This window comes from Salvelinus fontinalis, chromosome 32, assembly GCF_029448725.1.
Source record: "Salvelinus fontinalis isolate EN_2023a chromosome 32, ASM2944872v1, whole genome shotgun sequence".
Classification (NCBI taxonomy): Eukaryota; Metazoa; Chordata; class Actinopteri; order Salmoniformes; family Salmonidae; genus Salvelinus; species Salvelinus fontinalis.
The window spans coordinates 44,863,228-44,890,696 of NC_074696.1; the positions used below are offsets into that span (position 1 = coordinate 44,863,228).

The 27,469-nt window shown below is 43.2% G+C and overlaps 1 protein-coding gene across 1 annotated transcript; it reads left to right on the top strand.

Annotated features, from left to right (window-relative positions):
* Positions 1-70: 70 nt before the first annotated feature.
* tekt2 (tektin 2 (testicular)) lies at positions 71-27,345 on the top strand. Its single transcript, XM_055894854.1, has 10 exons — positions 71-577; positions 3,609-3,828; positions 4,041-4,166; positions 4,379-4,584; positions 12,798-12,941; positions 21,653-21,767; positions 22,124-22,231; positions 25,286-25,429; positions 25,609-25,688; positions 25,823-27,345. The coding sequence occupies exons 2-10, from the start codon at positions 3,625-3,627 to the stop codon at positions 26,019-26,021; spliced, it is 1,326 nt and encodes a 441-aa protein (XP_055750829.1). The 5' UTR covers positions 71-577; positions 3,609-3,624; the 3' UTR covers positions 26,022-27,345.
* Positions 27,346-27,469: the final 124 nt, after the last annotated feature.

The window sequence follows — 27,469 nt, forward strand, 5'->3', positions numbered from 1 at the left end:
TTCATTGAGCGAATGGATAAGTGATGCATGTTGACTCTTGCAGTTTTTTTCTGCTTCATTCCTAGCCAGACTGAGATACTGTAGCTACGGTATTCAACTGTGATGGGGAGTTACACTTAAGTGTAGGATTCTATTATGTATTTTTTCATTTAAATTACTTAGTTGTACTTCTAGAACTAGAGTAAGACCATAGATGGCTTCACAGAAAAGAAAAGCATATAGGGGAGCACTAGTAGCCCAGGATACAGCAGAAACATGTATTTCTCCAAATCGGAGACTAATCTGCCGCCAACTATTCTATTTGGGTACCTTTTTGCATCATCTGACAGTCATAGAGCTCCACATTATGATGTAGGCTACAATGTTGCGTCATCTGACTGTCAAAGATTGTCATTCGCTAAAGCCCTTCATAGGGCTATTTGTTTAACGTTGCCATGGCATTTGAATTATTTAGTAGTTGTGTTTGACTCGTTGCGTCTGTGCGTTACCTGGAGACAGTCTACAAGAGTTGGTGAGGGACAGGTTATGAAACACCGGTGCAGACACTCCAGGATTTCCGCAAATTCGAGAACTTTGGGTAAGTAAATATAGTTCGAAAGTTCCATTATCTAACAATTTAGCTTGTGCCATAATGCCAAAGCTATGTTGAATAATGGATAAAGGTTGTCTACTTATAGGTTTAATATCAAATTAACACCAATTTATTAGGCTAACTATCAAAACAGCCGTTTTTTCCCCCATTATTCAAACACCTGATGTTAATGACAGGAGCCTACCACAAACAAGTAGCATAGTCTGTGTGCTGAATTAAGCATAGACTACGGAGAAAACGTATCTTGGCTAGTTTCAATTTGATTAGGCCTAGTCTTTTTTCTGAGGAAAAGTTGCAGACATTGGGTGTTTCTCAAAATGCATACTGCCGTGCCGAACATGTGTATAACTAAACCAAGATAGGCCACAAAATGGGAACAAATTAGTAATAGTTGGTAGAACAAGCAAGGACCTGGGCAGAGCCAAGCATAGCATATACACTGTAGCATACGTTGTAGCATATACACTGCTCAAAAAAGTAAAGGGAACACTAAAATAACGCATCCTAGATCCGAATGAATGAAATATTCTTATTAAATACTTTTTTCTTTACATAGTTGAATGTGCTGACAACAAAATAACACAACAATTATCAATGGAAATCAAATTTATCAACCCATGGAGGTCTGGATTTGGAGTCGCACTCAAAATTAAAGTGGAAAACCACACTACAGGCTGATCCAACTTTGATGTAATGTCCTTAAAACAAGTCAAAATGAGGCTCAGTAGTGTGTGTGGCCTCCACGTGCCTGCATGACCTCCCTACAACGCCTGGGCATGCTCCTGAGGAGGTGGCGGATGGTCTCCTGATGGATCTCCTCCCAGACCTGGACTAAAGCATCCGTCAACTCCTGGACAGTCTGTGGTGCAACGTGATGGTGTTGGTGGATGGAGCGAGACATGATGTCCCAGATGTGCTCAATTGGATTCAGGTCTGGGGAACGGGCGGGCCAGTCCATAGCATCAATGCCTTCCTCTTGCAGGAACTGCTGACACACTTCAGCCACATGAGGTCTAGCATTGTCTTGCATTAGGAGGAACCCAGGGCCAATCGCACCAGCATATGGTCTCACAAGGGGTCTGAGGATCTCATCTCGGTACCTAATGGCAGTCAGGCTACCTCTGGCGAGCACATGGAGGGCTGTGCGGCCCCCCAAAGAAATGCCACCCCACACCATGACTGACCCACCGCCTAACCGGTCATGCTGGAGGATGTTGCAGGCAGCAGAACGTTCTCCACGGCGTCTCCAGACTCTGTCACGTCTGTCACGTGCTCAGTGTGAACCTGCTTTCATCTGTGAAGAGCACAGGGCGCCAGTGGCGAATTTGCCAATCTTGGTGTTCTCTGGCAAATGTCAAACGTCCTGCACGGTGTTGGGCTGTAAGCACAACCCCCACCTGTGGACGTCAGGCCCTCATACCAGTCTCGTGGAGTCTGTTTCTGACCGTTTGAGCAGACACATGCACATTTGTGGCCTGCTGGAGGTCATTTTGCAGGGCTCTGGCAGTGCTCCTCCTTGCACAAAGGCGGAGGTAGCGGTCCTGCTCCACCACGTCTCCTGATGTACTGGCCTGTCTCCTGGTAGCGCCTCCATGCTCTGGACACTACGCTGACAGACACAGCAAACCTTCTTGCCACAGCTCGCATTGATGTGCCATCCTGGATGAGCTGCACTACCTGAGCCACTTGTGTGGGTTGTAGACTCCGTCTCATGCTACCACTAGATTGAAAGCACCGCCAGCATTCAAAAGTGACCAAAACATCAGCCAGGAAGCATAGGAACTGAGAAGTGGTCTGTGGTCACCACCTGCAGAACCACTCCTTTATTGGGGGTGTCTGCCTATAATTTCCACCTGTTGTCTATCCCATTTGCACATCAGCATGTGAAATTTATTGTCAATCAGTGTTGCTTCCTAAGTGGACAGTTTGATTTCACAGAAGTGTGATTGACTTGGAGTTACATTGTGTTGTTTAAGTGTTCCCTTTATTTTTTGGAGCAGTGTATTTTCATATTTCTGTTAGGGAAAGCCGACTCAAAAGTGGCTAAATTCGCCTTTGCACTCCTAAACAATGCACTTTTTTCTTACTTTACTAAGGGGTAAAGCCTACAAAACTTAGTCCACGCTGTTCGTAACAGGGGATAGTTTTGGGAATGGAAAACTGTTATTGAGATCAAATGTTCCATCGATGAGAAAATGTGCAGCCAAAATCCATCTCGTTCCTGCTTCTCCAACTGCGGGACACTTGGCTTCCTGACTACGAATATAAACGCCAAGTGGATGCTTCACATTTATATATCCGGTGAAATGTCTGTCTCATTGTTCTCTCTGACCATGCCCCGAGCATTGCAAATTGGAGCACGGGAGAAACGGAGTATGAGTCCAAATCAAAGTATGCGAAACGAGCTGCACTTCTCGAATGCCTACTCCTTTTGTACATATTTTGAAGCATGGCTCGATGCAAGCTTCAACAGAAAGTATGCAAAGAAATTATGTAAACTTTCTTGAAATAAATGGCGAACATTATTTGGCCAGACAAATACACTCCGAATTTGGATTGAAATGTTGCCTATTAACATCTCATATGTTGCCTGGATACAATATTTAAACGTCATACGTTAATAAATACGTGCGGAGTTAATTTTGGCATGTTTACCTGCCTACGTACTGTATATACCGATCACATAAGTCAATAGGGCTAACTGGCTAGCGACCAATATTGTTAGCTAGCCAGATAGCCACGAATAATCATTAGCTAGCTACCCACGAAGAATTGACATCTATCTTACATAATATTAGTTTTAGGTCATTTTTTCATGTCTAACTAGCTAGATTAGTACAATCCACACATCTAGCTGATAATTATGGGTATATTATTATGGGTATATCTTGTTTTTTGTTTATTATTGCCATTGTCCTGGCTGGAAGGTTCAGTGAATGGGGGGTAAAGCATGAGGTGCTACAGTAGAGGAAGTGTGAGTGCTTCTCAAATGTGTTGTTTTATCCATTCTCCACAGTCTTGTCCTCACAAGAATGTACTCAAGAGAACGTGGTCAGAGAATGCACTCAGAGCATGAGAGTGTAGAGCACGGTAGTGCCAAGCCTGGGCTCAGGTACAGTGTGTCCGACTGGGACACCAATAACAAGCAGATATCTGACACAGCAGAACACAGGCGACACATGTCACACATGACAAGGCAGGAAGGGAGGGCCTTACGCAATGAGACAACCAGCAAGGTAAGATTTTGTGACTATGTAATGAAACAACCAATTCAGTAAAGGCTTGCTTGACTTTGTGACTAACATTGGCCTACAGGCAGAGCCTTATAAATTAGTTAACACATTCATTGTCATGGACTATTATTTATCACACTTATTCATGCCATCTCTCTATCCTCTCACTCTTCCTATTTCTCCCCCTCAATCTCTCCCTACCTCATCTCCCACAGACTAACTGGGATAAGAGTGACAGCTCTCGCAGGCTGAGTGATAGGATCTGGGATATCTCCCGCTGGAGAGAGACTTTGGAATCATGCATACAGGAAGTGGAGAAAGAGATGGATGCCTTAACCCTGGTGAGATTTCAGATTAGTATTAATCTGGCATGTCATTGTTTCAACGTAAAAACAAAGTTGGAAGTACCTGGTAAAAAAACAAACATTCTGGCAGCTTTCTACATTTATCAGACTTATCAGACATTTATCAGCAATAAACCAGGTTGTAGGTTGATGCATTGATGTGCTAGTACAGTGTAGGTGAGTTTGGCTGCTCTGTCTCTGTGTCTCAGGGGAAGGAGGAGACTGAGCGGGCTCTGACGGCCACCGCAGTGCCTCTAGAGGTCACGGTGGAGTGCCTGACCCTGAGGGAGGGTCGCCGCGGCAACGAGCTGGTCAGCGACCCAGTGGAGGCCCAGCTGAAGAAGGAAGTGGAGATGATCGACAGAGCACAGCGGATGCTCCAGCAGCGCATCGACAAGGCGTTCGAGCAGCTGTGGTAAGAAACCGTTTGACCAATGTGTGTCTCAAATAGCACCCTATTCCCTTTATAGTGTACTTTTTTTGCCCAGAGTCTTATGTGCCCTGGTCAAAAGCAGGGGTTGGAACAGGTTTAGGGGACAGAATCGAAAACCAGAAAACAACTATGTTTGAGGAACAGAACCGAGAACAAAAGTGATCTATACTGAACCCGGTTAATAATGTTCTTTTACGTTCCGGGCAAGGTTCATAGATGAGCAGCATCGTCAAATAATGATCAAAGTGGTTGTAAAGGGTGCAACAGCTTAGCACCTAAGGACTAAATGTCAGTTGGCTTTTCATAGCTGACCATTCAGAGGTTGAGACAACAAGTGTGGTAGAGAGAGTGGGTCGAAAACAGCAGGTCCGGGCCAAGGTAGCACATCCGGTGGACAAGTCAGGGTTCCATAGCCGCAGGCAGAACAGCAGAAACTTGATCAGCAGCACGACCAGGTGGACTGGGGAGAGGGACAGCCAGGAGGGACAGCCAGAGGGACAGCCCAGGTAGTCCCGAGGCATGGGTCCTCCGGGAAATCGGAGAGATGGGAGAATTAGAGGGAGCATACTTAAGATAACACAGGACACCAGATAAGACAGGAGAATTACACCAGATAGGACAGACTGACCCTAGCCCCCCGTCACATAGACTAATGCAGCATAGATACTGGAGACTGAGATGGGGGGGCGGGGGACACTGTGGCCCAGTCTGACAATACCCCCAGACAGGGCCAACCAGGCAGGATATAACCACACCCACTTTGCCAAAGTACAGCCCCCACACCACTAGAGGGATATCAACAGACCACCAACTTACTACCCTGAGACAAGGCTGTGTATAACCCATAAAGATCTTCCCACCGCATAAGCCCAAGTGGGCTCAAAACCGGACAGGAAGAACACGTCAGTGACTCAACCCACTCAAGTAGAGTATAGCGTGGGAGAGCACTAGTAAGCCAGTGACTCAGGGTCAGAGGGTAATAGGGTCAGAGGCAGAGAATCCCAGTGGAGAGAGGGGAGCCAGCCAGGCAGAGAGAGCAAGGGTGCTTTGTCACTCCAGTGCCATGCCGTTCATTTTTGCACCCATTGGCCAGACTACACACAGTCATAGGACATAGTGAAGAGATGGATCTTCAGTAAAGACTTAAAGGTTGAGACAGAGTCTGCGTCTCTCACATGGATAGAGAGACCATTCCATAAAAATGGGGCTTTATAGGAGACAGCCCTGCCTCCAGCTGTTTGCTTAGGAACAATAAGGAGGCCTGCATTTTGTGATTGTAGCGCACGTGTAGGTATGTACGGCAGGACCAAATCGGAGAGATAGGTAGGAGCAAGTCCATGTAGTAAACCTTGAAATCAGCCCTAGCCTTAACAGGAACCCAGTTTAGAGAGGCTAGCACTGGAGTAACATTTTTTGGTTCTAGTCAAGATTCTAGCAGCTGTATTTAGCACTAACTGAAGTGCTTTATCTGGGTAGCCAGAGTAGAGCGTAGTCTAATCTAAAAGTAACCCTATTCCAACTAAACTACTGAAAGAGCTACTTCCTGTGCTTGGCCCTCCTATGTTGAACAATAATAAATGGCTCCCTACATTCCAGATGTGTGCCAAACTCACTAAAAGTGGCAGTAATAAAGTCTCTCCTGAAAAAGCCAAACCTTGATTCAAATGTTTTGTACAACTATCAGCCTATATCGAATCTCCCATTCCTCTCAAACATTTTTGAAAAAGCTATTGCGCAGCAAATCACTGCCTTCCTGAAGACAAATAATGTATACGAAATGCTCTAATCTGGTTTTAGACCCCATCATAGTACTGAGACCGCACGTGAAGGTGCTAAATGACCTTTTTTTAATTTTATTTTTTTAATCCCCTTTTCTCCCCAATTTTTGTGGTATCCAATCGCTAGTAATTACTATCTTGTCTCATCTCTACAACTCCCGTACGGGCTCGGGAGAGACGAAGGTCGAAAGCTATGCGTCCTCCGAAGCACAACCCAACCAAGCCGCACTGCTTCTTTAACACAGCGCGCCTCCAACCCGGAAGCCAGCCGCACCAATGTGTCGGAGGAAACACCGTGCACCTGGCCCCCCTTGGTTAGCGCGCACTGCGCCCAGCCCGCCACAGGAGTCGCTGGAGCGCGATGAGACAAGGAAATCCCTACCGGCCAAACCCTCCCTAACCCGGACGACGCTGGCCCAATTGTGCGTCGCCCCACGGACCTCCCGGTCGCGGCCGGCTGCGACAGAGCCTGGGGGCGAACCCAGAGACTCTGGTGGCGCAGTTAGCACTGCGATGCAGTGCCCTAGACCACTGCGCCACCCGGGAGGCCCCTGTAATTAGATTTCTAACTATCATTATGTTTTTGTCAAAGTGAAGGCCATCCTCACTTGTGGATTGCTGCTTTTTAGTTAGTTTTGCCAGAGTATAAAAAAAAAATTTTGGATTGTTTTTATTCTCCTCAATCTTTAGGCTGATTGAGCAGCAGTGAGGGCTTTTCGATATTGCATGTTACTTCTCTTTCAAGCTAGTCGGAAGACTTCAAATTTGATGGATTGCCATTTCCGTACCAATTTTCTGGAAGCTTGCTTCAGTGCTCTGGTATTTTCTGTATACCAGGGAGACAGTTTCTTTTGACATGGTTTTTGTTTTTAGAGGTGTGACTACATCAAGGGTATTACGCAAGGTTAAGTTTAGATCCTCGGTTAGTTGGTTAACTGATTTTTGTACTCCAACTTCCTTGAGTAGGTGGATGGAGTCTGGAAGGGCATCTAGGAATCTTTGGGTTGTCTGAGAATTTATTGCGCAGCTCTTGAAAATCTTTGTTTGGGGGTCTAAGCAGATTATTTATCGCAATTGCAAACTTAATAAATAGTCCAGGATTATGATGAAAAACATTTAGATCCCCAATATTTAATCCATGGGACAAAACTAGATGATTGTGGCAGTGCGTAGGGCCCTAGACATGTTGGACAAAACCCACTGATTCGATGATGGCTCCAAAAGCCTTTTGGAGTAGGTGTGTGGACTTATCCATGTGAATATTGAAGTCACCAAAAAATTTGAATATTATCTGCCATGACTACAAGGTCCAATAGGATTTCGGGGAACTCCATGAGGAACGCTGTAAATGGCACAGGAGGCATGTAAACAGTAGCTATGAAAAGTGATTCAGTAGGCTGCATAGATTTCATGACTAGAAGCTCAAAAGAAGAAAACGCAGTCATTTTCTTTCTTCGTAAATTGATATTAGCTGTCGTAAATGTTAGCAACACCTCCACCTTTGCGGGAAGCGCAGGGGATATGGTCACTAGTGTAACCGGGACGAAAGGCCTCATTTAACAGAGTAAATTAATCAGGCTTGGGACATGTTTCAGTCAGGTCAATCACAAAGTTTATGATCAGGGATCTAACATTAAGTACTCCTATTTTTAGATGTGAGGTATTATCACAATCTCTTTCAATAATGACAGGAATGGAGGAGGTCTTTATTCCAGTGAGATTGCTAAAGCGAACACCGCCATGTTTATTTTTGCCGAGACCTAGATTGAGGCACAGACACTGTCTCAATGGGGAAAACTGAGCGGACTACACTGACTGTGCTAGGGGCAGACACCACTAAGCTGGCAGGGTGGCTAACAGCCTGCTGCCTGGCTTGCACCCTATCTCATTGTAGAGTTAGAACTCTGTCTTTGTTGATAGATAAGATGAGAGCACCCCTCCAGCTAGGATGGAGTCCGTCACTCCTCAGCAGGCCAGGCTTGGTCGTGTTTGTGCGGGAGTCCCAGAAAGAGGGCCATTTATCTACAAATGATATATTTTGGGAGGGGGAGAAAACAGTTTTCAACCAGCGGTTGATTTGTGCGAGTCTGCTGTAGAGTTCATCACTCCCCCTAACTGGGAGGGGACCAGATAAAATGACTTGATGAAAACACATCTTTCTAGCTAAGTTACAAACTGAAGTTATGTTCCACTTGGTGACCCTCTGACTGTTTAATCCTAACATCGTTGGTGTCGACCTGGATAACAATATCCCTCTATCATCTACACTCACCAGTTTTAGCCTCAGCCAGCACCATCTTCAGATTAGCCTTTACGTCGGTAGTCCTGCCCCCTGGTAACAATGTATGATGTCTGGATGATTTTTTAAAAGTGTAATATTGCGGGTAATGGGGTCGGCTTCGGCGGCTCCGACCCTGTAACAGGTGGTTGGACTTGTGAAGACTGGCTCTGACTCAGACTTGTTGCTTAGTGGGGAAAACTGTTAGAAACTTTCAATCGGCTGAATGAGCGACACCGGTTGAGCACACTGACAGCATTCCTTTCCAGAAGCCATGAGAAAATTGTCCGGCTGCAGCGAGTGTAGAGGGGGATTAACACTACTAAACTCAGCAAAAAACAAATGTCCTTTCACTGTCAACTGCGTTTATTTTCAGCAAACTTAACATGTGTAAATATTTGTATGAACATAACAAGATTCAACAACTGAGACATACACTGAACAAGTTCCACAGACATGTGACTAACATAAATGGAATAATGTGTCCCTGAACAAAGGGGGGGGTCAAAATCAAAAGTAAGAGTCAGTATCTGGTGTGGCCACCAGCTGCATTAAGTACTGCAGTGCATCTCCTCCTCGTGGACTGCACCAGATTTGCCAATTCTTGCTGTGAGATGTTACCACACTCTTCCACCAAGGCACCTGCAAGTTCCTGGACATTTCTGGGGGGGAATGGCCCTTGCCCTCACCATCTGATCCAACAGGTCCTAGATGTGCTCAATGGGATTGAGATCCGGGCTCTTCGCTGGCCATAGCAGACCACTGTCTTGCAGGAAATCACCACAGAACGAGCAGTATGGCTGGTGGCATTGTCATGCTGGAGGGTCATGTCAGGATGAGCCTGCAGGAAGGGTACCACATGAGGGAGGAGGATATCTTCCCTGTAACACACAGCGCTGAGATTGCCTGCAATAACAACAAGCTCAGTCCGATGATGCTGTGACACACCGCCCAGGACCATGACGGACCCTCCACTTCCAAATCGATCCCGCTCCAGAGTACAGGCCTCGGTGTAACGCTCATTCCTTCGACGATAAACGCGAATCCGACCATCACCCCTGGTGAGACAAAACCGTGACTCGTCAATGAAGAGCACTTTTTGCCAGTCCTTTCTGGTCCAGCAACGGTGGGTTTGTGCCCATAGGCGATGTTGTTGCTGGTGAGGACTTGCCTTACAACAGGCCTACAAGCCCTCAGTCCAGCCTCTCTCAGCCTATTGCAGACAGTCTGAGCACTGATGGAGGGATTGTGCGTTCCTGGTGTAACTCTGGCAGTTGTTGCCATCCTGTAACTGTCCCACAGGTGTGATGTTTGGGTGTACCGATCCTGCGCAGGTGGTGTTACACATGGTCTGCCACTGCGAGGACGATCAGCTGTCCGTCCTCTCTCCCTGTAGCGCTGTCTTAACTTTTCACGCCTCTCAACCCCGGATCCGGGAGCACCCCCCACCCCCCCACACTGATTAGCATCGCTAGCATAGCGTCACAATTAAATAGTAGCATCTAAATATCATTAAATCACAAGTCCAAGACACCTAATGAAAGATACAGATCTTGTGAATAAAGCCACCATTTCAGATTTTTAAAATGTTTTACAGGGAAGACAAAATATGTAAATCTATTAGCTAACCACGTTAGCAAAAGACACCATTTTTCTTTGTCCACCATTTTTTCTCAACACCAGTAGCTATCACCAATTCGGCCAAATAAAGATATTGATAGCCACTAACCAAGAAAAAACCTCATCAGATGACAGTCTGATAACATATTTATGGTATAGGATAGGTTTTGTTAGAAAAATGTGCATATTTCAGGTATAAATCATAGTTTACAATTGCACCCACCATCACAACTCGACTAGAAAAAATACAGAGAGCAACGTGTATTACCTAATTACTAATCATAAAACATTTCGTAAAAATACACAGCATACACTAATTGAAAGACACAGATCCTGTGAATCCAGACAATATTTCAGATTTTCTAAGTGTCTTACAGCGAAAACACAATAAATCGTTATATTACCATAGCACATGTGCAAACATTACCCCAGCATTGATTCACGGCAAAAAGAGCGATGGCATTATCACCACCAAAATGTATTAATTTTTTCACTAACCTTCTCAGAATTCTTCAGATGACACTCCTGTAACATCATATTACAACATACATATAGAGTTTGTTCGAAAATGTGCATATTTAGCCACCAAAATCATGGTTAGACAATGAGAAAAGTAGCCCAGCTGGTCAGAAAATGTTGTGCGCCATATTAGACAGTGATCTAGTCTTATACATAAATACTCATAAACTTGACTAAAAAATACAGGGTGGACAGCGATTGATAGACAATTTAATTCTTAATACAATCGCTGAATTACATTTTTTAAATTATCCTTACTTTTCAATACAGGTTGCGCCAAGCGAAGCTATACCAAACAAAATGCCGGCATAAGCGTTTAACATTTTTCGACAGAAACACGATTTATCATCATAAATTGTTCTTACTATGAGCTGTTCTTCCATCAGAATCTTGGGCAATGTATCCTTTCTTGGGTCTAATCTTCTTTTGGTCGAAAGATGTCCTCTTGTCTGTCGAAATGCCCACTAACGTTCGACCGGGACCCCGAAACGTGCCCGGCGCTTCAAAGTGCACCACAAAGCAATGCCTCAAAATCGCACTAAACGGATATAAATTGCTATAAAACGGTTCAAATTAACTACCTTATGATGTTGTTAACACCTATAACGAGTAAAAACATGAACGGAGAAATATTACTGGCTAAACAACAGGTTGGAAGGAGGCGAGTCCGACGTCCTTCGTGCGTCAGGCGCAGGCAGCAAAAGGAAGCTACTTCCGGTATTTGGTGTTTTATACAGGCCCTGATTGCGCAATCGACTCCATTCAAAGCGTCACCATGTACTGACATCCAAAGGAAGACGTAGGCAGTGTCTGTTTCTCCATAGCATTTACAGGGACCTTTAAACCGACCCCAGATCAGGGGCCAAGATGTCTGAAATCTGACTCCCTGTCATGAAAAGTGCTGTAGAAGGAGTTCTGTTTCACTCAGAGACAAAATTCCAACGGCTATAGAAACTAGAGTGTTTTCTATCCAATAATAATAATAATATGCATATTGTACGAGCAAGAATTGAGTACTAGGCAGTTTAATCTGTAGAGCAAATTATGCTAATGCGAAACAGCACCCCCTATATTGACAAGAAGTTAATTAAGTGTCTCATAGTACGGACATTGCAATTTATTGCCCTGGCCACATCTGCTGTCCTCATGACTCCTTGCAGCATGCCTAAGGCACGTTCACGCAGATGAGCAGGGACCCTGGGCATCTTTCTTTTGGTGTTTTTCAGAGTCAATAGAAAGGCTTCTTTAGTGTCCTAAGTTTTCATAACTGTGACCTTAATTGCCTACTATCTGTAAGCTGTTAGTGTCTTAACGACAGTTCCACAGATGCATGTTCATTAATTGTTTATGGTTCATTGAACAAGCATGGGAAACAGTGTTTAAACCCTTTACAATGAAGATCTGTGAAGGTATTTGGATTTTTACTAATTATCTTTGAAAGACAGGGTCCTGAAAAAGGGACGCTTCTTTTTTAGCTGAGTTTACTGGTGGCATCGATGCTGTATCATTCTTTTCTACACTTAAATTGTCCTTGCCTAACGATTGCGTCTGAAGCCGAGCTTGCAACTTGCCTATTCTCACTATATAAGGCGATATATTATGACTACAGAGACTGCATAATGTTACTTAGCTTTTTTGGCCGGAGGAGGTCCTGCAGATCCATGTGCAGATAAAGCGTCCGGGGTGAAAAAGTTGAATTAAAAGTGTTATGTGAGGACAAAACTAAGACGTTTGTAAACTTGTTAAATACAGAGTTTGATTAAATGGTTATTAGGAGTAAAAAGTGAGTTCGGTAAGTAGCCAAGTAGCGACAAACTGCACAGCAGCACGGAGACAACGCGGAAGTACATTGCGTCACCATGTTAATCATACTATATATATCATGTTTCACATTGAATTTATTAACTACAAAAAGGAAATACATGTTTTTATTTAAACTCTGGTGCCGCTCTATCACATATTTTGCGGTCTCAGTACTTGTCAATGGCTGTTCTCTCCAGTCTTCTTCAGGTGTCCCGGCAGCAGCTGACCCATGACCTTCAGAACAAGATTGAGGCCCAGGACATTGACCTCTCCTGCTTGGCTATCACTGTGACTTCACCTAAGATCTCCCTGAAGCCCAACCCCCTGCGCATACCCATAGGGTAAGCTGGAATGAGGGTGTACAGTACAATACAAAGAAATACTAGGCCTTCTGAAATTCGGAGCAGGATATCTAGATCAAACCTACTTACCTTGTGTTGTCAATGAGCACCTCGTACAATTGCAATTCTTACATGCATATGCATGTCTAACTAGCTACAATATTAATTTACCAGGCACTCAACTCATCCAATGATTTTCTGCAATGCCACCACTTGCCTTTCAAATGAATTGAATGTACATGTAGAGTTTTTTTACTCCAAGAGAGAGAAAGACAATAGTTGAACAGTTTAACAAATTAATTTCCTAAAATTAAGGAGAAGCGAGAGGAAGAAAGACCTGGCTATATTTGGTTGTCATTTTTTAAACTTTCACTTAGCTAGTGGATGCAGCAAGCTAGTAAAGTCTACTCAAACACCCAGCTCAAACTTACTCACTTACTGCCTTTATTGTCACCATGGGGATTTTCTTTTGGGAGTGTCATGTACACGTTTAAAGTGGCGTTTAAATACAGTAGAAAAAACGAATTGACAATACAACATTCATAACAGTTACATACCAATAAAAAGAGACTAGCCTGGTGGCCTTACTGGGTCGATGGGAACATTAGCCTGAGCTGTTTAGGAGGGATATCACACCTGGCACAAATTATTGTCTAGTTGTTTTTCCTGCCGGGGGGTGCCCTTTACCCGCACCCAGAGGGGAGTAGTTCAAAGTCCGGGTACAGGGGGTTACTTGGGTCTAAAATACTTTTGTGACTCTTGCTAAGGGCCCCGACCTTAAAGATCTCATCCAAGCCTGTCTGTTTGATTCCAAGTACCTTGCTTGCTGTGGTGATAATCCTTCTCGGCATATTTTTCTGGCTGACAGTGGCATTGCCAAAACAACAAACAGAGAGGGATGCTATGTTAGCTAGCTGGTTATGGCTATCCGACACTGGAACTTCCAAGTCAAGATAAGCTTTTGGTTTTAATTTATTGCCACTGGGGCTCGCCGGTGTAACTGCTTTCTGGCTGTACACTGTACTACATGATTGTAGCGGGTCTACTAGAGCGTTAGTTCTAGTAGCTATGTTGAATCAGATGTGACAACGATGTAGGCTGTGTGTAGCTGTCATGATATGAAGGTTTGGCTTGGATAGGTTTTCACCTGGTCAAAGACATCTGATGTGTTGTGTGCTGAAGTCCACATGCAAAGGGAAAAGTTGAGGAGGAGAGCACGTAGATAGTTGCAAGGAATTATATACAGTACCAGTCAAGTTTGGACACACTTACTCATTCAAAGGATTTTCATTATTTTTAATATTTTCTATATTGTAGAATAATAGTGAAGACATCAACACTATGAAGTAACACATATGGAATCATGTAGTTACCAAAAAGTGTTAAACAAATCAAAATATATTTTATGAGATTCTTCAAAATAGTGTTGTGGAAATTCTAATCAATAATGAGGAGAGACGAGGTCAATCAGGATATTACTTTATTCAAAACGTATTAATAAAATATGGACCTTCATGTCTTAAAGTAATGATGGACTGTCATTTCTCTTTGCTTATTTGAGCTGTTCTTGACATAATATGGAATTGGTATTTTACTAAATAGGGCTATCTTCTGTATACCACCCCTACCTTGTCACAACACAACTGATTGGCTGAAACGCATTAGGAAGGAAAGAAATTCCACAAATTAACAAGACACACCTGTTAATTGAAATGCACTGCAGGTGACTACCTCATGAAGCTGGTTGAGAGAATGCCAAGAGTGCCTTGATGACAGCTTTGCACTTCATACAGTGAATAATAAGTGAAATAATCGGTTTGTAAACAATTGTTGGAAAAATTACTTGTGTCATGCACAAAGTAGATTTCCTAACCGACTTGCCAAAACTATAGTTTGTTAACAAGAAACTTGTGGAGTGGTTGAAAAATTTGTTTTAATGACTTCAATCTTAGTGTATGTAAACTTCCGACTTCAACTGTATATGTATGTGTATACATACATACATACAGTGGGGCAAAAAAGTATTTAGTCAGCCACCAATTGTGCAAGTTCTCCCACTTAAAAAGATGAGGCCTGTAATTTTCATCATAGGTACACTTCAGCTATGACAGACAAAATGAGGGAAAAAAAATCCAGAAAATCACATTGTAGGATTTTTAATGAATTTATTTGCAAATTATGGTGGAAAATAAGTATTTGGTCACCTGCAGACAAGCAAGATTTCTGGCTCTCACAGACCTGTAACTTCTTCTGTAAGAGGCTCCTCTGTCCTCCACTCGTTACCGGTTATAATGGCACCTGTTTGAACTTGTTATCAGTATAAAAGACACCTGTCCACAACCTCAAACAGTCACACTCCAAACTCCACTATGGCCAAGACCAAAGAGCTGTCAAAGGACACCAGAAACAAAATTGTAGACCTGCACCAGGCTGGGAAGACTGAATCTGCAATAGGTAAGCTGCTTGGTTTGAAGAAATCAACTGTGGGAGCAATTATTAGGAAATAGAAGACATACAAGACCACTGATAATCTCCCTCGATCTGGGGCTCCACACAAGATCTCACCCCGTGGGGTCAAAATGATCACAAGAACGGTGAGCAAAAATCCCAGAACCACACGGGGGGACCTTGTGAATGACCTGCAGAGAGCTGGGACCAAAGTAACAAAGCCTACCATCAGTATCACATTACGCCACCAGGGACTCAAATCCTGCAGTGCCAGACGTGTCCCCCTGCTTAAGCCAGTACATGTCCAGGCCCGTCTGAAGTTTGCTAGAGAGCATTTGGATGATCCAGAAGAAGATTGGGAGAATGTCATATGGTGAGATGAAACCAAAATAGAACTTTTTGGTAAAAACTCAACTCGTCGTGTTTGGAGGACAAAGAATGCTGAGTTGCATCCAAAGAACACCATACCTACTGTGAAGCATGGGGGTGGAAACATCATGCTTTGGGGCTGTTTTTCTGCAAAGGGACCAGGACGACTGATCCGTGTAAAGCAGGGGTGTCAAAGTCAAATGGACGGAGGGCCAAATAAAAAATTTAGCTACAAGCCGAGGGCCGGACTGTTCGAATGTTCATTGAAAAAATTTTAAATGACGCATATAGTCTAGTGAACCTAATTGAACCTACTGAAAACCTAACAAATATATTCCAATATGATCAGATAAATAAAGCAAAATTTTCTTATGGCTCTGTCAGTAATCTTTAATTTTCAACAGACACAAAAGACAAATTTCCTTTATATAAAAATCCCCATAACATGAACATTAAATGAAAGAAACCGGTATTCAAGGCACCATCAGTAGCCTATATTTTCTATTTTAGCAAAAGTGGGCTAAATTTACTTCAAAGAAAAAAACAATAATAGCAATTTTCTATCATCCACTCAACTGAAATATTTTTAAAATATAATTGGATTGAAATACAATAAAATAAAGTGCAAAAATCTATTAATCAAAAACAACACTTTGTTTAAGGAGAAGTAACATGCAGTGAAAACAAATATTAAACTTTAACTTTTAAACTTGAACTGAGTAAAAACTCTAAATATGTGATTGCACAGTAATGTTCACTTGTTTGAGGTTGAGGGTGATACTTGGTGGTGTCCCATCTTTTCCACAAGTTCATCAATGTTCGGGGTAAGGCTCTGAGCTGAGGAAATCCTCAGAATTGAGTGGAGGTGTTCAGCAGTAAGTCGACTTCTGTGTGATGTTTTGTTCAGGTTCATCAAAGAAAACAGTTGTTCACACAGGTATGTGCTGCCAAACATAGACAACGTTTGAGCAGCCTGGATGCGCAGCTGGGGCATTGTGTCGGGGAGGAAACGGGCGAACTCCGCAGCACCCACTGCCGCATATTTTGCCCTCAGTGCATCATTGCATTGGAGGTCAATCAACTCCATTTGGAGGTTTGGTGGTGAGCTTTCCACGTCAACAGCAAATGGGTTACCGAGCAGTTCCAACCTGCTTTTTTGTGCTTCAAAGTCAGCAAATCGGCGTCGAAAGTCAGCGGCAAGCATACCTATTTTATCAGCCAACTGTGCGCTCGGGAACACACTGGTAGAGAGCTTCTCTTTCATGGTCTGGCAGCTGGGAAAGTGGCTCAAATTTTCTTTCCGCATCTGCGTCTCCCACAGAGTCAGTTTGGTTTTAAATGCCTTCACTGTACTGTACATATCAGAGATGACATGATCCCGACCCTGCAGCTGCAAGTTCATTGCATTCAGATGACTCGTAATGTCACACAGAAAAGCCATTTCACACAGAAACATTTCGTCTCGGAGTTGTGTTGTGTCTTTCCCTTTGCTGTCCAAGAACAGACAAATCTCCTCACGAAGCTCGAAACATCTTTGAAGCACCTTTCCCTGGCTTAGCCATCGCACCTCTGTGTGATAAGGCAAATCACCATGCTCCTTTTCTAACTCCGTCAGAAATGCCTTGAACTGGCGGTGATTCAAACCTTTGGCTCTGATAAAGTTAACTGTGCGCGTGATGATGCTCATTACATGCTCCATTTTCAAGGCTTTACCGCACAACGCTTCCTGGTGTATGATACAATGATAAGCTGTCAGCTCACCTGTCGCGTTTTCCTCTTGCATCTTTTCCCGTATCTTCGCCACCAGTCCGCTCCTGTGTCCACACATCGCAGGTGCTCCGTCGGTTGTCAAACCCACGAGTTTTTCCCAAGGCAGCTCCATCTCATTTACACATCTTGACACCTCTTCATACAAATCATGCCCCGTAGTTGTGCCATGCATAGGACGTAAAGCCAAAAACTCCTCTGTCACGCTTAGGCTGGAGTCCACTCCGCGGATGAAAATTGACAACTGGGCAATGTCAGAAATGTCGGTGCTCTCATCCACAGCCAAGGAATATGCAATGAAATCTTTTCCCTTTTTCACAAGCTGCTCTTTTAGATTGATGGACAACTGGTCTACTCTCTCGGCAATGGTGTTTCTGCTCAGACTCACATTTAAAAAGAGTTGCCTTTTTTCTGGGCAAACTTCGTCACAAACTTTAATCATGCAGTTTTTGATGAAATCCCCCTCCGTAAATGGCCGGGCTGATTTAGCGATCTCTTCTGCCAAAATAAAACTGGCCTTGACAGCAGCCTGGCCTTGTGATTTGGCTTTTTTGAACAGAGCCTGTCGAGATTTGAGGCCTCGTTTTAATTCCTCTGCCTTTTGTAGCCTTTGTTCCATGTCCATATTCTTGTTTTTGTCCGCGTGTTTCGTTTCATAATGTCGTCTCAGATTATACTCTTTCAGTACCGCCACACTTTCTCCACACAGAAGACACAGGTTTTCCAGCTACCTCCGTGAACATATACTCCGACTCCCACCTTGTTTGAAACCCCCGGTTCTCAGTGTCCACCTTCCGTTTTGCCATTTTTGATGGGTATCTGAAAGTTAATTTTACTGTGATGCTGACGACTGCTGTGCCAATAAATATTGAAATGAAGCAGCCTACTGCTCGGTGCGTCACCGTTGCATTGTGGGAAATGTAGTATTGGTGCGTGTAAAAGATCTGCGGGCTGCCGGCTTGCTGCGGTCTGCGGGCCGGTTCTAATAATAAATCAAGATCATCCCAGGGGCCGTAAAAAACCTTCTCGCGGGCCGGATGTGGCCCGCGGGCCTTGACTCTGACATATGTGGTGTAAAGGAAAGAATTAATGGGGCCATGTATCGTGAGATTTTTAGTGAAAACCTCCTTCCATCAGCAAGGACATTGAAGGTGAAACGTGGCTGGGTCTTTCAGCATGACAATGATCCCAAACACACCGCCTGGGCAACGAAGGAGTGGCTTCGTAAGAAGTATTTCAAGGTCCTGGAGTGGCCAAGCCAGTCTCCAGATCTCGAGCCCATAGAAAATCTTTGGAGGGAGTTGAAAGTCCGTGTTGCCCAGCAACAGCCCCAAAACATCACTGCTCTAGAGGAGATCTGCATGGGGGAATGGGCCAAAATACCAGCAACAGCGTGTGAAAACCTTGTGAAGACTTACAGAAAACATTTGACCTCTGTTATATACCCTTTGTTGGCAATGACAAAGTATTGAGAGAAACTTTTGTTATTGACCAAATACTTATTTTTCACCATAATTTGCAAATAAATTCATAAAAAATCCTACAATGTGATTTTCTGGAAAAAAAATTCTTCTCATTTTGTCTGTCATAGTTGAAGTGTACCTATGATGAAAATTACAGGCCTCTCTCATCTTTTTAAGTGGGAGAACTTGCACAATTGGTGGCTGACTAAATACTTTTTTGCCCCACTGTGCAGGCATACATACATACAAACATACATACATACATACATACATACATACAATGAGCAAAGTGATCGTGCTGTCTATGTGGCTGCTATGAAAGTGAAATGTGTTTGCGTGTGATCAGAGGTGTATTCATCCCGCTGTTTGTTGAAAAAAAAATCTTAAATGGAAGTAAACAAAGCAAGGATAAACATACCTGTAAATACTCACATTTGCAATTGTTTGACTAATGATTACACCGTTAATCAGCTAGATGCAGGCAATAGTGTGCAAGGCGGTATTGAACGTGTCAATGTCTGTCACCTTGATTATTGAAAATTCTCTTACCCTGTGCACCTACTTTGTAAACTTTCATTCATAGTTTGTAGCAACCTTGTGATGGGTACAGGGAAAATTTGAGTATCATTGTCACGAACCGGCTCAGAGCCCGTAACAAAAAGGGAGACCACGTGGAGATAAGGAGTAACCAAAATATATTTATTTAACTAACGAAACTAAGTATAATATACCATGGGATGTGTAATCAGTAATCAGTAGTGTAATTGAATGTTTTGCATGCATGAAGGTGATAGTGCAGGGTGTTGAAAGATGCTAAAACAAACAAACAAAAAACACCATGAAACATAACCGAATCTAACAAGGTGTCTACAAGGAGAGAGTCTCCCTGATGAATGGGGAAGTGGTGATTTTATCTTGGGAGAGTGGGCCCAGGTGTTCCCCATATAGCTGACGACCCTCCCAACTCCGCCCACCGGCATCCTAATAGGGAAACAAGAGCAAGGAGAGAGAGAAAACGGTAGACAGAGTGGGAGGGTCGTCACAATCATACAGTAGCCTAAACCTATCAATGTTAAATTGAGCTTGGTTAACTTACGGGTGAGATCCCGTTAACGGGATCGATATGACAAGAGCCATTGAAAGTGCAGGGCGCCAAATTCAAACAATAGAAATCTCATAATTCAAATTCCTCAACCATACAAGTATTTTTCACCATTTTAAAGATAAACTTGTTAATCCCACCACAGTGTCCGATTTTCAAAAAGGCTTTACGGCGAAAGCATACCATGCGATTATGTTAGGTCAGCACCTAGTCACAGAAAAACACAGCCATTTTTCCAGCCAGAGAGGAGTCACAAAAAGCAGAAAGAGAGAAAATGAATCACTAACCTTTGATGATCTTCATCAGATGACACTCATAGGACTTCATGTTACACAATACATGTATGTTTTGTTCGATAAAGTTCATATTTATATCCAAAAAAGTTTACATTGGTGCGTAATGTTTTGCTTCCAAAACATCCGGTGATTTTGCAGAGAGCCACATCAATTTACAGAAATACTCATAATAAACATTGATAAAAGATACAAGTGTTATGCATGGAACTTTAGATAAACTTCTCCTTAATGCAACCGCTGTGTCAGATTTCAAAAAAGCTTTACGGAAAAAGCACACCATGCAATAATCTGAGAAAAGCGCTCAGAGACCAAAACAAGCCATACCGATACCCGCCATGTTGTGGAGTCAACAAAGTCAGAAATAGTATTATAAATATTCACTTACCTTTGATGATCGTCATCAGAATGCACTCCCAGGAATCCCAGTTCCACAATAAATGTTTGTTTTGTTCGATAAAGTCCATAATTTATGTTCAAATACCTCCTTTTTGTTCGCACGTTTAGTTCACAAATCCAAATTCACGAGCCGCAGGCCAGACAAAGTAAAAAAAAATTCCATTACAGTTCGTAGAAACATGTCAAACGATGTATAGAATCAATCTTTAGGATGTTTTTAACATAAATCTTCAATGTTTCAACCGGAGAATTCCTTTGTCTTTAGAAAGGAAAAGGAACGCAGCTACCTCGCACGGGCGCACGCCTGACTGAGCTCATGGCATTCAGCCAGACCTCTTACTCAATCAGCTCTTATTCTCTCCTCCTTCACAGTAGGAGCCTGAAACAAGGTTCTAAAGACTGTTGACATCTATTGGAAGCCTTAGGAAGTCCAATATGACACCATAGACACTGTATATTAGATAGGAAAATACTTAAACCTTCAAACCTCAGATTTCCCACTTCCTGGTTGGATTTTTTTCTCAGGTTTTTGCCTGCCATATGAGTTCCTCTATACTCACAGACATCATTCAAAAAGTTTTAGAAACTTCAGTGTCTTCTATCCAAATCTACTACTAATATGCATATCTTAGCTTCTGGGCTTGAGTAGCAGGCAGTTTTCTCTGGGCACATTATTCATCCAAGCTACTCAATACTGCCCCAAGCCATAAGAATGTATTAATGGAATATGAATGACAGTCATCCAATATGCTGTAATAGAAATAAGGCCATGCTCATAAAAAAAAGAATCATCCTCCCTCATCTTAGACGGTACTGACCGCCACTGCTGTAAAATACCTGTACCTGAATGTGTAAAATGTGCTGTTGCAGTTCCACCACCCCCCAGCAGTGGGAGCAGTTCAGCCAGTACAACGTGGCCCGAGCTCAGGAGGAGATGCAGGCGTCACTGCAGCTGAGGGAGGACATGAGTGTCACCAGGGTACAGGTGTGAAATGGGGCCTGGGGTAGGGAGAGAGGAGTGTAGCGTTACCATATGGCCAGCCCTATACCAATAGCACTTTTCTGTATTGGCTCCTATCAAACAGCACTGTCTCTGTCTGCGTCCCAAAAGTCACCTTATTGCCTTACTTTTGACCAGGGCCCAAAGGGTCAAAAGTAGTGCACTACATAGGGAATAGGGTGCCATTTGGGATGCACTCTCTCACTGCTTTTACAGGGCTCTCTGTTGTTGTGTGTGGTATCTGATTGGGTCTGCTTCATAGATATTGCTAGAATGTGTCCGTGTAAGACTAGTGAGAGTTAGATGAAGATGTCTGTTATATCTGCGTTGTCATCCCACAGTTGCAGAATGAGCTGGATGCTCAGCGAATCGCCACAGTGTTTGCCATCCGTAAACGCACTCACCACCTGGAGCAGGCCCGCGATGAGGCGCAGTGGCAGATGAAGAGCGTGAGTCGTCAACCTTTTCCCCCTCTTTTTCCTCTTCATTGCCAAACTGATTTTTATCAATGTTGAAGACATGCAAGGCGTGAACTTGCAGAATTAGGCACAAAGCTTTAGGCTGCAGGTCAAAATTAACTGTGGCTTGGCCTAACCTGGCTTGACAGTGGGGTCAAATGTTTAGAAGAGTGGCCAGGATTATGGCTGTTACAGTGACCATATTACCGCTACTCCGGCGGTCACGAGAAATAATGTCAGTTAAATTCCATGTGACCATTTAGTCACGGTAATTAGGCTTCTTCAAGCTCTGATGCTGTTCATGGTCATTAGTAGCCTACCAAACTTGTTAATTGCCTGTTACTCAGCACTCTATTGTCCCTCTAATCACTCTGACATCAATGCAAATGGAATCAAAAATGGAATCAAACACTTCATGAGAGCTCATGTTGCGCAACATTTCTATAGGCTATGCAATTGCATGAGAAAACAGAGTGTTGGCCTCTATTAAAAAGAAGATCCCATCAGCTTTCTATAGGCTATGCCTACTATATTTATTTCTCAACTGTCCTAATATTACACACATTGCTTCTCTTTACAACAGGCTGGCATGAAAATGAACCACGGGAAAAGCGTCCTCCATTTTCCCCTGCTCCTGTTTCGAGACATAATGGTCCATTCTAAATCAAAACAAATTTCACACATATATTGTTTACTAAAATGTAAATCAATAATTAATCAATCAATCAATAATAGTCTGATTTATAAACAGCCTGCAGCATGCCTTTTTTTTGCAGCTTTTAAATCATAGTCGCACACCTCATGTAGCCTAGCCCATAGGCCTATATGTTTTGATAAGGTTTGTATCGAAACAAAAGTGACCAAATAACTTCTTAAAATGAAGCACATTAATTAGGACGGGCCACCCCTCTTCTGGCTGTACCGGGTGGAGATTATAACAGTACGTGGCCAAGATGTTCAAACGTTCATAGACACTGTGGCCCTGTCCGACGATACCCCATGACAGGGCCAACCAGGCAGGATGTGCGCACTCCCTCAAATGGTTTGGAGAAAATATCCTTTCTATTTTATTCAGCTATTGAATTCTTCATAATATGAAATAATGCCACTGAATTCTTTTTTTATTTCACCTTTATTTAACCAGGAACAAGTTCTCATTTGCAACTGCGACCTGGCCAAGATAAAGCATAGCAATTTGACACGTACAACAACAGAGTTACACATGGAATAAACAAAACACAGTAGAAAAAATAAAAAAGTCTATACAGTGAGTGCAAATGAGGTAAGATAAGGGAGATAAGGCAATAAATAGGCCATGGTGGCAAAGTAATTACAATATAGCAATTAACACTGGAATGGTAGATGTGCAGAAGATGAATGTGCAAGTAGAGATACTGGGGTGCAAAGGAGCAAGATAAAATAAATACAGTATGGGGATGCGGTAGATAGATGGGCTGTTTATAGATGGGCTAGGTACAGGTGCAGTGATCTGTGAGCTGCTCTGACAGCTGGTGCTTAAAGCTAGTGAGGGAGATATGAGTCTCCAGCTTCAGTGATTTTTGCAGTTCGTTCCAGTCATTGGCAGCAGAGAACTGGAAGGAAAGGCGACCAAAGGAGGATTTGGCTTTGGGGGTGACCAGTGAGATATACCTGCTGGAGCGCGTGCTACGAGTGGGTGCTGCTATGGTGACCAGTGTGCTGAGATAAGGCAGGGCTTTACCTAGCAGAGACTTGTAGATAACTTGTAGCAAGTGGGTTTGGTGACGAGTTTGAAGCGAGGGCCAACCAACGAGAGTGTACAGGTCGCAGTGGTGGGTAGTGTATGGGGCTTTGGTGACAAAACGAATGACACTGTGATAGACTGCATCCAATTTGTTGAGTAGAGTGTTGGAGGCTATTTTATAGATGACATCGCAGAAGTCGAGGATCGGTAGGATGGTCAGTTTTACGAGGGTATGTTTGGCAGCATGAGTGAAGGATGCTTTGTTGTGATATAGGAAGCCGATTCTAGATTTAATTTTGGATTGGAGATGCTTAATGTGAGTCTGGAAGGAGAGTTTAAAGTCTAACCAGACACCTAGGTAGTTGTCCACGTATTCTAAATCAGAACAGTCCAAAATAGTGATGCTGGACGGGCGGGCAGTGATCGATTGAATAGCATGCATTTAGTTTTACTTGCATTTAAGAGCAGTTGGAGGCCACGGAAGGAGAGTTGCATGGCATTGAAGCTCGTCTGGAGTTTAGTTAACACAGTGTCCAAAGAGGGGCCAGAAGTATACAGAATGGTGTTGTCTGCGTAGAGCAACATCATTGATGTATACAGAGAAGAGAGTCGGCCCGAGAATTGAACCCTGTGGCACACCCATAGAGACTGCCAGAGGTCCGGACAACAGGCCCTCCGATTTGACACACTGAACTCTATCAGAGAAGTAGTTTGTAAACCAGGCGAAGCAATTATTTGAGAAACCAAGGCTGTCGAGTCTGCCAATAAGAATGTGGTGATTGACAGAGTCAAAAGCCTTGGCCAGGTCGATGAATACGGCTGCACAGTAATGTCTCTTATCGATGGCGGTTATGATGTCGTTTAGGACCTTGAGCGTGGTTGAGGTGCACCCATGAGCAGCTCTGAAACCAGATTCTAAGCAAATCTTGTACGCTAAATGAACGTGTGTATCCCACAGCCATATGGCTTAGCCAGATCAGGGCTTAATATATATACAACTCAGAGTATGCTATTCGGTTCTTCTCAAATAGACTACATTTTCTTCATATCATATTTCTTTAGACCGGTCTAAAATAAATAATGGATTTATTGGGATGGTGTAGGCTATATTACATGGCTTTTAAAATGTAGATGTTCCAAAGGTCTGCATCAGTGGCGTGTAGGCTATCCGTGGAAGCCAGGAGATGCTAAATGTGTTTATGTTAATTAACGGTCAATTACGTGAGACCGGCAGTTATTTGCTTGACAATCACCGGCTGACAAAATGTCATGACCGCCACAGCCCTAACCGGGATCATATGGATGTCTGTTTTGTTTGTTAGTCCCAGGATGAGATCTCAGATATGGAGAGGGACATCCGTAGTCTAGAGGACGATCTCCAGGCTAAGATGGCCCCACTAAAGCTCGTCCACACCCGGCTGGAGAACAGGACCAAGAGGCCTGGAGTGGATCTCTGTAGGGACGAGGTAGGCTACACCTGGACGGGCACTGGCTCATTTACTGTCATTTTCAATAGGTTTTGTGGTCGTGAATTTTTTCTTTTCCTACTGTACTGTAAAACAATTGTAAGAATTAACAGGAATGTTGTATTGGAGAGGTCAACAGATTAGAACTGGACTTTATCAGCTTGTTGTGTTTGAACCAGGTTCAGTATGGGCTTGTGGATGAAGCCAATCAGCTGGAGGCCACCATTCTGGCTCTGAAACAGAAACTGGCCCAGGCTCAGTGAGTAATGTCTTTCTGAATTACATCTAATGTAGACAACTATTGATTCTTATGAACAAAATGAGAATTAACCATCCCATGCCAATAACATGTCCCATGTCTATCTTCCTCCTTTCTCCTCCTCTTTCCCCCAGGTACGCCCTCCAGGCCCTCCAGCTGCACCAGGCCCATATGGGGGAGGATCTGTCCCGTAAGAAGGACGCCCTCTCTCTAGAGCAGCGCAGCCTTGAGACACGCGGACGCCTCGCCTCCGCTCCCTTCACTGACGTGTCCTCTGGCGCCGTGGTACCCCTCACCAACTCCAGCGGGAGACACAACCTGGAGCTGGCCTAGGCTCACCAAATCATCTCATACACAACCTTAGGGTTCTCTGACCGTAACCTTATTTCCCTCAATTTATTAACCATACCATAAATATCCACATTCGCATCTCAATTGTGTCTTTGTGTCTATGTTTATCTTTTAGGCCCCTGTGTTTTCTGTGCGTTTTACAGCGCTCATAGTCTTACACCTATCTTCTGTAAGTTCCGTTATGTGTTATCAATTGAACATTGTGTATCAAAAAAGATCGGCATCATATTAAAACTGCAATATGTAACTTTTTGGGCGACCTGACCAGTTTCACGTAGAAATATGAGTTATAGATATGTCATTTTCTTTGAAAGCAAGTCTAAGAAGCAGTAGGTCTGTTCTATGTGCCTTATTTCTATGCTTCCCGTTCTAAAGTTTTGTTTTTGTGTCTTTTGGTTTTGTTTCAAAACAGCTGAAAATATAATATTATTGGTTATTGAAAATATATTAAAGTGGTTTAGATGGTACAATGATTCTCTACACTATACTTGCTTGATTTGTCACAAACTGAAGTTAGGCACACTATTCGAAGTTTAGCAACCAGGAAATGGTGGAGCAATTTCTGCACAGTGCATCTTTAAGTAACCTTTTCAATGTAAGTAATTATCCTAGGAGTTCATTCAGTTCAAAAGTATCATCAACATTTGTAAAGATATTGATATCAATAGAATGGGATGCTATTGACGTAAATTACATGATCATTTTTCTGAATAATCTGAAAGTAATTTTCCAATTGACAGGTTGGCCTATCTAGTTTCTCAGGGAGGCAGATTATCTCTGAACGTGATTTCATTCAAGAAACATGACTAATTTGCACATGTATTAAGAAATCAGCGAGCTTGCCTACTGCTTCACTTGCTAATTCTAGAAGTCCTAGGCCTAGCTAAATAGTCTGTTACTGTCACGGTCCTGACCTGTTTTCTGTTAGTTTGTGTATGTGTTAGCTGGTCAGGACGTGAGTTTGGGTGGGCAGTCTATGTTTTCTGTTTCTATGTTGGTTTAAGGGTGACCTGATATGGCTCTCAATTAGAGGCAGGTGGTTTTCATTTCCTCTGATTGAGAGCCATATTAAGGTAGGTGTTTTCACAATGTTTGTTTGTGGGTGGTTGTCTTCCGTGTCTGTATGTTATTTCGTACCACACGGGACTGTTTCGGTGTGTATGTAGTCTGTTCCTGTTCATGCGTTCTTCGTGTCTATGTAAGTTCTCATGTTTAGGTCAGTCTACGTCGTTTGTTATTTTGTATCATTTCAAGTGTAGTTCGTGTTCGTTTTTCGTCTTGTAAATAAATTTATTATGGCATCATACCTCGCTGCACATTGGTCTTCAGATCCCTCTCTCCTCTCCTCGTCTGAGGAGGAGGAAGATTTAGAGTTTCGTTACAGTTACCTGATTTATTGTGTGCATTTATGTGAGATGTCAGAGTATGCA